The sequence below is a fragment of the Musa acuminata genome, chromosome BXJ2-3, assembly GCF_036884655.1.
Source record: "Musa acuminata AAA Group cultivar baxijiao chromosome BXJ2-3, Cavendish_Baxijiao_AAA, whole genome shotgun sequence".
In the NCBI taxonomy this organism is placed as follows: Eukaryota; Viridiplantae; Streptophyta; class Magnoliopsida; order Zingiberales; family Musaceae; genus Musa; species Musa acuminata.
Genome location: NC_088340.1, coordinates 38034604 through 38051156, shown reverse-complemented (window position 1 = coordinate 38051156; position 16553 = coordinate 38034604). Strand labels below are relative to the sequence as shown.

At 39.2% G+C, this 16553-nt stretch overlaps 4 protein-coding genes across 5 annotated transcripts; 3 read left to right on the top strand and 1 right to left on the bottom strand.

Moving 5' to 3' along the window:
* The first annotated feature begins 57 nt into the window (after nucleotides 1-57).
* LOC135608081 (large ribosomal subunit protein uL1-like) lies at nucleotides 58-5396 on the top strand. Its single transcript, XM_065100522.1, has 6 exons — nucleotides 58-181; nucleotides 327-364; nucleotides 2979-3198; nucleotides 3659-3824; nucleotides 4522-4727; nucleotides 5137-5396. The coding sequence occupies exons 2-6, from the start codon at nucleotides 360-362 to the stop codon at nucleotides 5188-5190; spliced, it is 651 nt and encodes a 216-aa protein (XP_064956594.1). The 5' UTR covers nucleotides 58-181; nucleotides 327-359; the 3' UTR covers nucleotides 5191-5396.
* Nucleotides 5397-5915: 519 nt separating this feature from the next.
* On the top strand, nucleotides 5916-8226 carry LOC103979083 (uncharacterized). Its single transcript, XM_009395110.3, has 3 exons — nucleotides 5916-6185; nucleotides 7594-7815; nucleotides 7901-8226. The coding sequence occupies exons 1-3, from the start codon at nucleotides 5979-5981 to the stop codon at nucleotides 8123-8125; spliced, it is 654 nt and encodes a 217-aa protein (XP_009393385.2). The 5' UTR covers nucleotides 5916-5978; the 3' UTR covers nucleotides 8126-8226.
* Nucleotides 8227-8835: 609 nt separating this feature from the next.
* Nucleotides 8836-10054, top strand: LOC135585037 (acidic endochitinase-like). Its single transcript, XM_065100520.1, has one exon. It carries the CDS (start codon nucleotides 9016-9018, stop codon nucleotides 9913-9915), a length of 900 nt encoding a protein of 299 aa, XP_064956592.1. The 5' UTR covers nucleotides 8836-9015; the 3' UTR covers nucleotides 9916-10054.
* A 2908-nt stretch (nucleotides 10055-12962) lies between these two features.
* Nucleotides 12963-16282, bottom strand: LOC135608078 (probable calcium-binding protein CML48). 2 transcript variants are annotated; one of them, XM_065100517.1, is made up of 5 exons: nucleotides 15876-16282; nucleotides 15623-15669; nucleotides 13989-14161; nucleotides 13885-13903; nucleotides 12963-13355 (listed from the first exon to the last, which is right to left on the bottom strand). In XM_065100517.1, the coding sequence occupies exons 1-5, from the start codon at nucleotides 16240-16242 to the stop codon at nucleotides 13251-13253; spliced, it is 711 nt and encodes a 236-aa protein (XP_064956589.1). In that variant the 5' UTR covers nucleotides 16243-16282; the 3' UTR covers nucleotides 12963-13250. The 2 variants fall into 2 exon arrangements, with proteins under 2 accessions (XP_064956589.1, XP_064956590.1); XM_065100518.1 differs by lacking the exon at nucleotides 12963-13355 and adding an exon at nucleotides 13362-13589.
* Between the last annotated feature and the right edge of the window lie 271 nt (nucleotides 16283-16553).

The following is a 16553-nucleotide window of genomic DNA, read 5'->3' as shown; positions in this document are numbered from 1 at the left end:
TACAATTCATGGAAGATGAATAAAAGCCGTAGGATTCGAATCCAACGATAAAACGTGGAACGTTGGTCATTCTAGGGTTCAAGAAGCAAGACTGATTCCTATAACTCGAAGCAGTAGTGCATTGGCTCACCCGTCCTCTTGCTGCTGCCGCCGCCGCCGTCGCCGCCTCGCGGAGTTCTCGGTGAGCTCACTCCTCCAAATCCCTAAGTCAGCCCTCTTCGGGGGATTGCTGTTCTCTCTAACTCAGTCTCGGACTTTGATGAACATGCAGTATAATCTTCGCTCCAAATTCCTACGCTCATAACATTCTTGTTTTGTTCTTTAAGGTTTGAAGGAGGGACGAGATACTTATCTGAACAATGAGGTATTACAAGTGACCATTATGCTTTCTTCCTGGATGTCGTTGTTGAGTTCGTGCTCGACATGCCTATATCAAATTTCTTTTGTTTTGGTTACTTTTCCTTTCATTTTGGATCGATATTGTATTGCTTGATGCGGTAGGTAATCTTGCCAGTTATTATAAATTATCTAATTTATTTTGTTATGTTTTGTATCGTTTTGTAATCAATCATCTGCATGTCAATTTTATGTTGCGCTCATCAAGATGTGTAAACAATTAAAATTTTTGTTCTTTTTGGGTGTAGTTTATTGCTTGCACCATCTTTTTATTGCCAAAAGTAAAATTACATTAACAAAAACTAAGATCAAACCAATCTACAAAACAACCCATTGAGGTCATTATTCACAAACTTGAGAAGCTCTTGTGGGAAATTCTCGCACCACAAAAAAAAATGGAGTTCAGTAATCCTCGCCTTGGGTAGCAACCCAATTTGCTACCTGGTTATACTCCCTATAACAGTGATTACCAATAAACTCTTCAAAATTTTTGGCAATGTGTGAGATGTCAGACACGGCATTCATGTCTTCCAAAGAGGTGCCTTTCTATCCGTGAAGATCACGCTAGTAGTGCCGGAATCAGTTTCCAGTTGAACTTACCTAAAGGCCCTTCTCCGCACTTGAAGCAAACTATCCTTAATTGTCGGAGTGTTAAACTGTATTGCAGACTGTATCTGTACAATCTTTTGCCCTGTCATCGCACACTTCCCATCAGGATCCCTAATGAGAAAGCCTAGAACCCCATATTGGACAAAAAAGACCCATCAGTATTGACTTTACACCACTTCCGTGGTGGTTTTGCGACTGAATCTAATGACATTGCATAAATTTCTTCATTCAACATTGGTTACACTAGCATAAAAACTAGTGACAGCAAGAATTTGTGCCAGAACCGCTTAACATATGGATTTTTATCTCTGAAAACCTTCTTGTTTCGAGTTTTACTTATCATCCACAACTGATTTGTTATTGGCTGCTCTCAAGATCATACCTTGTGTAATGTCATTTCCCTCCTTGAGCCAATCCCCATATGCCTCCTTGTGTAGTGTCCTTATATTGTAAGCTCCAATTTAAACTAGTTGCTAACATATGGCAAGGTTTTTTGAGCAAAGGTCAACCGACTCCATATTTGGGTTACATAAGGGGCAATCTATTCCAATAGTGATGTCTATCCTGTTCAACCTATCAGCAGTATGTAATTTTTTTAATGCACACCTAAAGTTTTGTACTCTTGGCCCAACAGGGATCTGCTACATAGCCTTCTAGTCTTTCCTATTAGAAACTTCTTGCTGGGTCTGCAATCTAAAATATTTATAGGCAGCCTTAGCTGTAGCTTTGCCCACAATATTATCTTTCCAAAGCCACTGGTCATCACAAGGGAATTTGTGCAACCTCAGTAACGTTAATAATTTGAACTGTCTCAAACTATACATTTTCCAATAGCAACCAAGAAACTCAACTATCATCTTTGAAAAGAGAGTTAACCTTGAGATGAAAAGTATCAAAATTATCGATTGAAAAAGTCGGTTGCTTGACAAGAGGTGTGTTGAATATTCAACTGTCAGAAATAATATTAGTTTCGTTGTCATTACCAATATTCCTAACAAATAGATGAAAACTCCAGCTACAATTCCAAGATTTAGGTATAAGCCAAGGATACAACAATTGTTTCATAAGTTGTTATACTGATTAAGATATTTCATGTTTACTCTCTTGCACATTATATCTAAACATTTTGAGATGCAGGATGCCTAAACTAGCATTATCATTGAACTTGATCTCTTTTGTCCCCTAAGCAATCAAATGAAGGTCTTAGAGTGTTGGCATTCTCTGCCAACAAAAGAAGTGTTCATAATTTGTTCAATCTTTAGACATTATACCTTCAGACATCCAAGTAACACTAAGGTTATGCAAAAGTATGGAGCTTAGAACAGGCTTAATCAAGACTTTCTTATTTTTTATATTTGTGGTATATGTATATAAACCACATGAGTATGTTATAGACCATATCAAAAAGATTCCTGCATGATTGTGCCTTTTTCTAGACATTGGACAATTCTTCAGATGTGTTTATAAATCGAGCATTATGCAAGCTAATAATGATAAAAGTGAATGTGTTATTAACACTTTATATTTAATATTTTATGTTCATATTAATCAATCGATCGGTAATTCTGATTGGAGGAGAAGACTTTTGTGTTGGAATTTTATTTGTCCTCGATTAGAGGTTTTGCTATTTAGTCATTTTAGATTCTGTTTCCTTTATATTTAATTTAGTATTTCAGTTTTAGCTTACGACCCTTGTAGTTTGATGCTGCAATTGTTTCTTCAGGATTCAGATTTATGTAAGATTGCCATGTGGCATGCAATTCTATATTAGTTCGCTTTCACCTGATATTTCAGGTTCATAAAATCTGCAATTTGTTCGTTACATTTAGTTTTTTGGAATTCTATCCTCAATTTGCAGATATGTTTTTGAATCACCATTTTTTGTTTATGTACTTATTAACTTACAGTAAAACAATTTTGTATCTTTGTTTCATGTGGTTATCATGTTGAACACATTTTTATTACCATCACAGCAAGCTACAGAGTGATGTCTTGAGGGAAGCTATTTCCCAGGTTGTTGGCGATTCTCGGGAGAAGAAGCGCAAATTTACAGAAACTGTTGAGTTACAAATTGGGCTGAAAAATTATGATCCTCAAAAGGACAAACGATTCAGCGGATCTGTGAAGCTACCTCATATTCCTCGCCCAAAAATGAAAGTGTGCATGCTTGGTGATGCTCAACATGTTGAGGAGGTAAAGCATATCAAAATTTAATGTTATGCTTTTAGATCTATTTGTTATAGGAATTATTTAGAGGGCTTTTTTGTCGATTGCATGATCCATGAGAGTTTTGGTGTTTAAATTAATTGTCAATTGACTGTTTGCATCATATCATGTTATTTCTGCTCTTATGTGCAGACTATTTAAGTAATTATCAGTTCATATCTACTATTTAATTGTAGCTTTGTGAGTTCCTCCAACTAATCAGTACAAACTACATGATGATAGTATCAGAGGATCATATTATAAATTATCTATGGTTTCTCGGCAATTAAAGAAATAGCACTTATGCATGCAATGTACGAGTTCTCTTGTGAATTTTTATTACTTGATTATGTTCACTTTATGATAGCAATTTTGATGCTTGTCTGGTTCTGATTCATGCACATCTGGTTGCATAATATTGTACTAATGCATTCTGTTGTCACCTCAGGCAGAGAAGATAGGATTGGATTATATGGATGTTGAGAGTTTGAAAAAGATGAACAAAAATAAGAAGTTGGTAAAAAAACTTGCTAAGAAATATCATGCTTTCCTAGCATCAGAAGCTATTATCAAGCAGATTCCTCGTCTCCTTGGCCCTGGTCTTAACAAGGCAGGCAAGCACTATTGCTTTTTAACTCATATTGCATATACAATGACCATGAGAGTGCAGCTATTTTTGTATGGCATTATGAAAAATCTTACCGAAGTTTTAGTTATTATATTTTCTGTGTTTTTCATTGTATTCTTGTTTGAGGAAATGAATTTTAGCCTCACATTTAACATTAGTCATATAATGGTAATCTGTTAGTGGCCAATTTCATGAGTTAACTAGCAACTTCTTTCTGCCATATAAAACTAAGATAAAAAAATGTTGTGAGAGAAATCAATTACTGGATTGTTATAATCATATAAATTTTGTGTTATATTGTTTTGTTTGGTATTTTGATCGAGCTGATCACAAGGTATGATCTATGCAGCCTCACCAAGGAGAGCTAATACTAAACTAACACGATGATAATCATTCGTAGGAGGTTCATGAAAATTGACAGATTGTTTTATTGTGACACACTGATTAATGAAACGCCCTAACTGCTAAGGTGGAGTTCAGTTCCTATCATGTTGAACTTGAAATCTTGCAGTTCATTTTTTATAGTCTGTGCATATGTATTTGTTTGCTTGTCTGTAAATTTTGTTGTGTTCAGTGCTTACCCTTTAGATCAATCGAGTTGCATGTAGATCTTGTACGAGGTCTTTCTTTTCTGATATTTATATACTTTGGCAATGCCTTTGAATTGTAATTTTCACATGCAGGGAAATTTCCCACATTGGTTACCCACCAAGAATCTTTGGAGGCAAAAGTTAACGAGACAAAGGCCATGGTGAAGTTTCAACTCAAAAAGGTTCTTTGCATGGGAGTAGCAGTGGGCAACTGTGCAATGGAGGAGAAGCAGATCTTTCAGAACGTGCAACTCAGTGTCAATTTCCTTGTGTCTTTGCTGAAGAAGAACTGGCAAAACGTGGGTTCTTTGTCATCCTTATTTTACTTAATTCATATTAGTCAATCATTTATGTTTCATATCTTTCATTTCTAAATTTCCTTAGAATTAATCAAGTCATATCTTTGCCCATGCCGTGGTTAATGTCACCCCTGCATTCCATTTAAGTAAATAGATGTCTAGATTTCAGAGTATTGAAAGTGATATACCTTACTCATCACCGTCATGTTTCTTTTGTGGTCTTGCTAAATGACCAGCTTTGGTTTTTAGTTTGTGTTCCAACTCTTTTTTACTGTAAATTAAAACTCAAGAAATCCTTGCTTACTTGTGAAGGCATTGATACGTAGTCGATATCCGCAATGTTCAAGTATTGAGTCAATCTAGTTCATCATGTGTTTCAGTACTAACTCTTTAAAGAGTTTTCTTGCAGGTGAGGTGCTTGTACCTGAAGAGTACAATGGGGAAGCCATACAGAGTATTCTAATTGCGCTACTTCAAAGTTACGTGCTAGAATTTTGTCTATGAAGCAAGTATGGAAAGATCTGAGGGTACCAAAGCCATTACAGAACTGTCTTCTATTGAGTCTCCAATCGAACTATTTGTTTATTAAGCAGTGTCTTCTACTGTGAGACATTCTTGTTTGACTTACAGTATCATGTGTTGACTTAAATTCCCTGTTTGATCACTTCATTTCGTTGATTTGCCATCGTAATCTGGGACGCAAGCAAAAGCCCGAAGATAACACGGCACTCTTGCCAGCGACTTACCGGAGCTAGGGAACGTCATTTCCTACATTGCGTGGGTGATGGGTCCCGCTCTTCCAGAGTACCTTGGTTGGTCGGGTCCGCAATGGGTCCCGGCGGTGGAACCCAGTTCCCCGTCTGAGGAAAGACGGGAAAAAGTTGCCTTTTTGACGGGCGCGTGACCGTCCATACCAGAAGCCACGAACCCCACCCATCCATGGTGGCCCCCGTCACATGCTACTTGTGGGATCCGCAATGCTCGATAAGGGTGAACCCTGTTCTCCGGTCCATGGAAATACAGGGAAACGCTGTTTGACGGGCACGTGCCGAACGACGTGAGCTGGAGACCGGCGCACCCAAAGTTCTGAGAGCAGCGAATCCAACGGCCCCCCTCTGCCGTCCGATTAGATTTGATCTGCCGCAAGTCCGATCCCTAACTCTTTTCTTCCAATTTCCCCTTCTATACGTCTTTTTTTATACAGAACTCTACGGAAGCTTCATCCCTGCTCGAGGGCGGTCGGGGGCGGCGATGTTGCAGGTGCTCCAGATATCGACGCCGCCGCACAATTCTACCCTTTCCTGCTCATCGACTAAGCGGTGGTCATCGTCTCCTCCTCGTCTCTACAGCTCCCGGGACGCGCTCCTCGGAAGCCCTAACCCCCGGTGGGCGGCGCTGCTGAGGGAACTGAGGTGCGACGGTCGTCACACCTGTCTCTTCGCGGACAACCGTAAACAGGTCTTTAGCTTTAAGCTCTTTCTAAAGCTGGATACTTTCTTCTTATGTTCTGACAGTTAGTGGGCTTCCTGTTGGCCTTTCGTTGTGTTTGATTCGTCCATTGAAGGATCGATGAATGCTATGACATGCTTCGTGTATCGTTTTTCTAGCGTTATATGGCTTGACATAGTAGATCGAAGAATTGTCTTCAATTAGGTCTGATAACACGTCTAAAATTAGGAGAACGACAACACTAAAATTTTCAGAAGTCTAATATGCTCAATTGGTCTGCTATAACCGCCTGATTTAGTGTTCCTCGCTATGGGAATGATTAGAGGATATAGTTCTTATAGCAGAGCAAATATGAGTTCTCAAAAGTCCCTTACATACTTTGCTGCCAAATTTCTTGTTACATTACATTATTATAATTCACATAAAAGTTAATGATAAATATACATTAGATAATTGCACGCACTCTAAAAGGATCAGAGTTGGCACCAATAACAGATAGAAGTTCTATCTTGTTAATGATTTATTGTTATTCACAGGAGACGTATCACATGTATGGTGGTATGGTAGATCTAGTGATGTTAGAAAATCTTGCTTAATTCCAGATCTCGTTATGAAGTCTGTCTTCTCATATTAAGAATTTGTAGTTTGGGTCCCATTCGTTGACCATTGGTGAGTCACCAAAAGGTAATTTATGCTTTTTCTAATGGTGTATGATTATTCTATCACTATATTTGTATTTTGTGATGCTTTTTTATTCAGTAGTATGTATTGATTTTTTTCTTTAGATTAAGAATTATGTTGACACTAGTAAGGACAAAGATGCAGTTGCAAGCACATTTGCACACATGTCTTGCAAGTAACTTGAATTTTAGCAACCAGCACATGCAATCTTCGGCTAGTGATGAAATATTTTGTGAAGTGACCAGCAAGGCATCTTGTTTACATTTCAAAAGATACCCTTCTTTTTACTATAAATCAAAGAGCTTAATCTCCCATTCAATGGAATTTAGTGTGGTTCAGCTATTGTAGATATCTTCTTCCTTATTCTCAGGATGATTGTCAAAATTTTCTCTTCAGTCTGTCGCGGCCCTCTACACTTTAGGAGGAGACAGAATGTGATTTGTTATATCTAAGGTAATGCTTGGAGTTTGCCTACCTAGCACTAAAGGAGAATCTCCGCTCTGTAATGTACTTATTAATTGAAATTTGAAATGGGCAGTAAGCTCTCTGCATTTCCATGATATATGAAGCCTTTACCTACTTTGGCCATATTAGATGTCTAGCAGTTTATGATTTCCAACATCAACATATAAATTTCTCCTTGATTGATTGACATGCTAAAATATTCTATTATCGAGGACCATTACCTCATATCTTGGTGGCTTCAAAGTCAGTTTACTTCCTGTTTCGGGTGCAGGAGCAAGCTAGAAAAGCACTAGAAAGTGCTCTTGGTGAGAAGAAGACCGAGTTTGAAAAATGGAGTAAAGAAATTGAGAAGAGGGAGGAAAAGGGTGGCGGAGGTGCATCAGGTCGTGGAGGCTGGTTTGGAGGTGGCGGCTGGTTTGGGTGGTTTGGTGGAGAAAATTTCTGGGAGGAGGCACAACAAGCTATCCTGACTATTGTTGGTATTGTCTCCCTGGTCAGTAAGCAGATGCCTTTCGGTGCTTTGGATGTTTTATTTTTATTTCCTTTTATCCATTCTAATACATATATTCTGTTCACAGTATCTCCTGGTAGCAAAAGGTAATGTAATGTTTGCAGTCATCTTCAATTCGTTGCTGTTTGTGTTGCGAGGAACGAGGAACTGGCTCACTTTCGTATCATCTTGCTTGTCGAGGAAAACTTTTGCACTTGGGTCTCAGCCTGGACCTGTATCCAATGAGGTTAAAATACATCAGACTCAATTGTCTGCTAAAGAGAGAGTGATAAAGAAATGGGGAATGGACTAAGACTTTGTTGGCCCTCGTTTTGTTGTTTTCTATTGGGTGTAAGTTTATCTGTCATCAGTGGATGCTTATTTGATGGCCAAAAACATTCAAGCAGTTCTTAACATGGCTTCCAGATACTTTTGTGTCTGCTTGTGCAATTGATAGCAGGCACTAATTCTAAATGTTTATCCTGCATATTGCCAGTGTAAGGTTCATGATTTTTCCCCTCCAAAGGAACCCTATCACACAAAGAATAGTCTAGTTAATTTCTGATGTGAAGCATGAAGATAATCTCTCTATCTACAAGGATAATGAAACAAAGTTCCCATAGATTGAGTTCAATTCCCATAGGACCTTATTTCATTTAATAAACACTTTTTGTAAGATTTTCTATTGTTATTACTATCTTGGATTATTGTTTGATGCTGTATACAGGATTGCCTCCAATTTCCTTGGATTTTGATTACTTTGCTCTTGCTTGTGTGCTTCATCCACCCTATTTGGATGAATACAAATCATCACGATTTAAAATGCTTAAATTTAGGTTAATGAATCACTCTCATATTTTCTTATTAGCAAGCTTCAGGATGAATCTCCCACCCAACCTTACCAAAAAACAATGGTGCTTCTTATCTTGTTCTTTGTTTCCATGTGTTGTTGTTTATTGTCTCTATATGTATATACTTGTATTCATATAGGAAGCACCAAAGTCATCTGTAATGTCACCAATACTACTAATCATTTATCAGCTGAAGTCTCATTGGAGGCTATTTTGCCGACAAACCACACCAAAAGACACTACCGTCGATGATCCACAAGCGCACACACCACCAGCCATCGGCCCATTTAAAGCCGCCGAGCCAACCTGCGTTGTACAACACACAGCCACCGAAGCTTTCGTTTGTAGCGTCATGGCGGCGATCCGATCACCGGCCACACCACTTCTCCTCGCTTGCTCCATGCTCGCCTTCGTCGGAAGTCTCCACGCCGGAAGCATCGCCATCTACTGGGGGCAGAACGGCAACGAGGCAACCCTGGCCGAGACCTGCGCCTCCGGGAACTACAAGTTCGTCATCATCGCCTTCCTCCCCACCTTCGGCAACGGTCAGACTCCCATGATCAACCTCGCCGGCCACTGCGACCCCTACTCCAACGGCTGCACCGGGCTGAGCCGGGACATCGCCGCCTGCCAGCGCGCCGGCATCAAGGTGCTGCTCTCCATCGGCGGCGGCGTCGGGAGCTATTACCTCTCCTCCCGCGAGGACGCCAGGCGGGTCGCCGCCTACATCTGGAGCAACTTCCTCGGCGGCTCCTCGTCGTCCCCTCGGCCGCTCGGGGACGTCGTCCTGGACGGCGTCGACTTCGACATCGAGGGCGGCACCGACAAGCACTGGGACGAGCTCGCCGGGTTCCTCAAGGCCTACAGCAACAGAGGCAAGAAGGTGTACCTGAGTGCAGCACCGCAGTGCCCTTTCCCCGACGCATGGATCGGCGAAGCCCTCACGACCGGCCTCTTCGACTTCGTGTGGGTTCAGTTCTACAACAACCCACAGTGCCAGTACAGCTCCGGCAACACCAAAAACATGGCGGACGCATGGAAGCAATGGACCGCCATCCATGCAACGAAGGTCTTCCTTGGGCTTCCTGCTGCTCCTCAGGCAGCCGGTAGTGGCTTCATTCCGGCTGAGGAGCTCATATCGCACGTACTGCCGATCGTGAAGAGGTCCGACAAGTACGGAGGCATCATGCTGTGGTCCAAGTACTACGATGAACTCACTGGGTATAGCTCAAAGGTTAAGCACTACGTGTGATGCGCAGTGACTTGTGTGTCACTCACCACCTACCTATCTATCTATGTTGCGTGTGTGTGTCTCTCTATATCACATCCTATACAAGCATCCGTGTGAAGGTATTGCGTAATGTTATGATACTTTCGACATCTGTTGTATCCTTTAATTGTCCGTTTACCTCATCTTTTAGTGTTCGGTTTGATTATTAGCTTTGACGCTTTTGTGATTGGGAATATGGTGCTTGGATCGATCAAGATTTTGATCTTCATCATTCTTCTTCCACCTTTCTTAGATCTTTATCGTCGAGACTTTGACTGTTATGTTTAAGCCATAATGATCGTTTATTCTGTAATTATTGAAGTGATCGAGGTAGGACCGTATAAATAATTTTAAGTGGTTTGAAACAAGAAATAATTTTTTTTAAAAAGATAATCTATGATTTTTATTACCGAGACATGAGTCACAACGAGTAACAACTTTGTTTGAAATGAGAAACGAGTAATGAGAGATTAATTATTTTCTAATGGAGGACGATAGATGATCAAGATGATATATATATATTAATTAAGATAATAACAGAGATGAGAGGGATTGACTCGGTGACTTGTGAAGTTGGCCATTCATAGATATTATTTTTATTCTCGTCTCGGACTAAATATATTATTGTATTTAAATTCCTTACAAAAAAATGAGTCGAGAAGAATTCGATGAAAGTATTATTTTATTTAAAAAATAGGAAAAAAAAAATTATGAGATACCCATAAAATATCATAGAGTTTAAATGTGGTCGTATGTGAATTAAGTATCATAAAACTTGTACGAGTGATAGAAAATCATTATCCACCGGTGATGATATCCTTATTGTCACCATAATGGATAGATAAATTCTACGTGTTAGAAGTGATGTGATGATATTTGCTTGAATGAGTAATCATGATATTTGTTTGAGGTCAATTGTGTATTGCATTAGACTTTAACCGATTGACATATTTTTATTATATGTCTCATTTTATTATAAAATTGATAAATGATTCTTTGTTAATGTCATTTGGACGTGGGAACTTTTGATAGTTATATTAATTATTATGGTTGAAATTCTTACATCCTTGGACTTTTGGTTAAACTGTTGTTAGTCCTGTAGATTAAGTAAAGCTGTTGTTTCCAAAGGGGAGATTTATGGAAAGCAAACGAGGAAGACATGTTATAGACTAAAGCAAAGAAAGAAGATTTTTGAATCTATAGAAGAGATTATATCGAATGGAAGAGATCGAATTTAGGAATTATCTATTTGTTCTCAAATACAGAATCCTTCTCTCAATCATGTGTGCTGATGGTGTGATCGAGAGAATGATGGAAGTCGATAGACTATCATCGAGAGACCAATCGTGGATTCAAGGTACTGGTGAGTTCGATAATTGACGAAAAAGAGATGAGGACTCTAGTAAAGTTACTAGGAAATATGCACCGCTATAGGAGTAAAGGGAACTCTTACTAAATAAAACTAAACAAAAATGAAGGATTGCCAGAGAAGTAGGACGATTAGATCATCGTTAAAGAAGTGAAACAATTACTGAAGGAGACTGATTAGATCAATAAGGTGGAGTAACTATGCTACAAAGCAGATCACGCTATGAGATCAGCAGGGAGTCGTGAAACATCAGAATCCACGAGCAAGAAGTTTTGTAAGGTAGTAGCAAGGAGGGCAAGAGGCTACGATCAGATCTATAGAATCCTAAGATGAGGTAAATCTCGAAGGAAGGAGAAAGGGATAATGACAACGGGAGGTCGACGGCTGAGACGGAGTAATAGAAAAAGGTGGCTGGAATTCTCACAATGAAGAGAGGAAAACCATCGAGTAAAGGAAGCTGTTTTTTTGGTAGTTCCACATATAGTAAGATCGCCAAGCTGAGACGACGATGATAGATGGTGTTCATCAACTAGAGCAGATAAGGAGTGGTGACGGCTAGTGTTCGTCAGGCAAATCAGTCCAGGGAAGTAGTGACAAAAAGAAAATGTTGTGATTCCATAAAGGATTATAATAAATAATAACTTTTTTATATTTTGTGATCTACAAACTACATTGTACATTTATACAGATTAAATTAGATTTGACTGTCCTTGATTTTATGGAATGATTGATATGATCAAAGATACAAAAAGATTAGTATATTAAAATCATAATCTATTACCATTTGATGACAGATTCTCTATCACATCAGAGGGATATAAATCTGCATACATTTCCCTTGGATAACCTTTTGCCTGATCGATTAGAATATAGCAGTCTCAACACTATCTTAGCAAGGAAGACAACAGACAATAAATATTTTAATTGAATGATTATCCAAAAAGAAACATATATTTACCTCTGCAGTTCATCTAGTCTTCAATCCAAAAATTCTCCAAAATGCTCTTTCTGCTCTATTTGATTTAAGCTTTTGATATTTATGATCAGAACCTTTACTAAAAGAAAGAATACTGATGAAAATACTGCTATTATAGATGTAGAAGCAAATATTAAATGGTAGGCCTTATACAGGCAAACTAAATGAACACTATCAACAAGCAAAATTTCTTAGACAGACGATGTATTTATACAAAACAATGAGCTAAGAATTTATATGTATCGATCCCAATAATATAAATTTCGACTCGGCTCCCAAAAAAAAATTTTAAGAGTTCACATAATATATTTTTGATAATCAACAATTTTTATTAAAAATAATCCAAACATTTATCTATGCAGCATTTAGTTCAACAGTAATATAATCCTGTGTCTCATTTCTGTCTCATGTGTCCTCAATCTAATCATCCACGTCCCTATTAATTGTTTGGTTGAGGTTGGATGTTGCTATCACTACCTCTCTTTATATTCCAAACCTTCTGAGTATACCATGTTGGTCTCATTGTTTTCCCCAATCATACAACACAAGGAATTATGGAAAGCTAACTCACACTATCTGCAGCAAAACAAAAGTTGTCCATGCCATGATCTTTCAGAAAACCTAATGTGAAACTTCTATAGATAAACCAATCGAAATAACTTGGTTTTCGGAAACATTCTACCATTCACCAAAAAGAACAAGAGAGTTTGATTACTACAAATGCGCCAGATTACAGTCCTCAGGATCAGCTGACTCCTAGAATCATCAAACGCATACAAGAACTTACAAGGAAGGAATCCTTTCACACCAGCAAACTCGAAGAAATCATTCGCATGAATCTCGACTTGCACATAGCAAATTCTCTATCGCATACAGATAGAATTTGTTGCATACACCCATCCAAAAAAACGAACAGAAAGAAAGAACATGAGAGACAACAAATACAAAGTAAAAAAAGGAGCCCTGACTGGTCTACGGGACGATGAATGGTATGATCATCAACAGGAAATCATCATAGGAAAATGTTGCAGATCCTGTGTACCGAGTGTCTCTTTCCTTGAATTTTTCTGTTAATCCCTGAGAATTTGTTCAAGAAAGAGTCAAAATCTTCGGTGGCTGGCTAGTAGGCACAAAAAGAAACATCATCTTAAGATGTTATAAACGTAGCAAAGAGAAAACCAGTTCAAAAAGCATGCAAATTAAATCAACTTAGTGAACCTGAACACCATTTTAGTTGGCCGATGCAGCAAAAGAACCAAGGATTAGCATTTCATCGACCAAAGCAAGGTCATCGCTATTTGATGGAAATTGCTGGCATGGTGCAAGCACAAAAGGACTAGCAAATTATTTGTGGCTAATATAGTAAAACATCCAGTGACTGAAGCTCATTAAGCAAAATTCCTCTAATCAGGCTTCCAACGGCTTTTCTATATAAAAAATCTTAATTTAAATGTCTGAACCAAAAATCAGAGTGCTCATAAGTCAAAATGATAATAAACCTCTAACTATTACATAACAGAAGGTAGTAAATTAAAGGCCAATAATGCTTTCTGTTAAGTTATCTCAAAGCAATCAAAAAACTTCATGGATAGTTTGGTTTACATACCTTCACAATCATCCCACACCTGCAAAGACAACAACTTAAGTAGATTAGTGAAAAGTCATCACATGCATAAATGACGACACATCACTCTAGAAACAAGCACTCACTCTACAAAGTTGTCAAAGTTAAGTGCACCCCTGCCGTAGACATCTGTGTAATTGGATATCAGAACTTGGATAACAGAAGGCGGAACTGCATATCCAAGGCTGATGAGTGCATCTTTTAGTTCCACCGAGTCAATTTTTCCACTACGATCTCGGTCAAACCTATAGAAGATGGCCTAGAAGCAAAGAAGATTCCACATTCTCACCATCATTTCCTTGCATATTGTTTGAAGTAATTATTATTGCATAGACAATTCCAGTGCAAGCAACATATGCAAGAATCAGTTATAGTAAATAAAAAGACATTCAAGCTCTGGTATATAACCTAACATGATTCTCATACCTCCAATGAGCATGTGAGACAGTTAGAAGCAGACTCATTCCAAATAAAAACTAGCATATTTGGGCTGGGCACATTTGAGTATGCCAACGTCTGTGGATACAAAATATATTCTGCTCGCATTTTGCATACTCAAAAGGCAATCGATGGGTTCGACTTATATAAAGTAGGCTATGTAAGTTGTGGAGACTTGGCACTTAGAAGCATTATATCTGGTATAGATGAGGTTGATACAGGTAAGTTAACTTAGACTTCATATAGCTGTATAATGTAAAGGCACATTGACCTTCTCAGCATAAGATTTGTTCATGAGCAACACTATTAATATACAGTTATAAACATCAAGCAAATCAGAAGCAACAAACCCCTCGATTCAATGTTCCCCAAATCAGTGGTGAACTCATCATTTAGCATAATGTAACTGAACGAGAAAAAGTTCACAGGAAGAAGCATGAAGTGGAAGTCGGTGGTCATCAGTAGCAAAGTCAAAAGGCCAGACCAGAGGAAATGGAGTTACACAAGCTAGTTTCTTCTCTTTTTCCCTTTTTTTTCCATCTAGACATCCAAACTATGACAAGTGATTTAAAGACTGAGAAGAACCATTTTCTCTTGCACATTTTATGGGTTTGAAGAGCTAAAATTCTATCCCTTATCTAGTTTACCTTCCCTCGGTCCTCCCATATCAATCACCTTGGATTGTGGAAAACTTTCTATACCTAGTAACTAGAAACTTTCTGTACCTAATAGCTGCTGTACTCTTGTCTGTTTCAGTCAAAATCATTATTCTGATCGGCCTTCAAGATTCTTTATGAGCAAATAATTCATCATTTATGATGGACTCCACTAAATGAAAATTGCAGAACTTTTATAAACTAATTTGAGCAAATATAACTATGTTCAGTCGTCTCATACTAAGGTTTCCCTCTGTTTCATGTGTTGAGAAAGACCTAGAGCTTATTTGTCAACATAAGGGACAAAAATAGGTAAAAATATTAGGTTTTCAACTACAAAAACAAAAAAAAAATTACATAAATAATTATGACCTTGTGATCGCTGTCCCGAGCAATTGTTTTCCTATAACTTCCATTCCTAACTCTAAAGAGTCATCATGGGCACTACACAGTCCTACAGCTGCTAGGGTCATGGATTGCCTAATTCTAAATATTTCCAATCAAATCTGATCTCTACATTAGCTAGTGAAATCAACCAAATCCGAGTCATAAACTCTTCTTGCGGTAGAACTTTAGTACATAACCGTTTCAAAGTATGGGGGAAATCACAAGAAAACGGCGATTACCTGCCATTGCCCGAGACAACCCCAAAGGGCAGCAAATTCGACAGGTCCTGCAAATAAATCATGGAGCATTAGAAAATTACTTCAGAAATTAAAGACCAGAAATGACTGAAAACAATTTCTTCAATTCAAAGATTCAAAGTCACTTGAGTTGAGGGTGTCTTCGTGCAGTTAACTCACCATGTGCGCAATCCTACAACTTTCCGGGTCAAAAAGGCAAACTTTTGTCGGACTAGAAGAGAATCAAAGAACTCACCCATCTTGGAAGGGTTGCTGGGGTTCTTGAAGAGGAACATGAGCAGCCGGACCGTTCTGATGCTGAACTTGTGGTACGCCGACGAGAGCGCTGACTGGAACTCGGATTCCTCGATGAAGCCGCTCTGGTCCCGGTCGACGGCCTGGAAGCTCCGGATGACCTCGGGAGGTGTGCCGGGCGGGAAGTAGCTACCGCCGGCTCCACCAGCGCCGCTGGCCCACGGAGATGGGTAAGGGTAGCTATAGGAGGCCGGCGGAGGCGGGTGGGCGTACCCCTCCGTCGGAGGGCGGCCTGCGGAGTAGGAGTCCGGCATCGGCGGCGCAGACGGCGCGTAGTTTGGCGCCGGATATCCGCTGTAGTTCGCCATGAAATCAGAGCGAATGGGAAAGATTGGAGATTGGATCGAGTTGGCAACGTTCTTGTAGGATTTGAATGGGGGATCTTCTTCAATCCCACTTTAAAATCAGAGAACGTCAACCGTCCAAAACTCACATCGAAACCGTTTAATCTTGACGTAGGCTCCACGAACCGCCAAAGACAACAAATTCTATGTCACAGCGCTTGGAGAGGATCGTGCCAAGTACAACTCGAGATGGTTCGAGGGAGGAGGATGAGGCGTGAGGGACTCAGCCACGCGGACGGTGGGTCTGCCGCCTGGACGTGAAGCACGTGTCATTT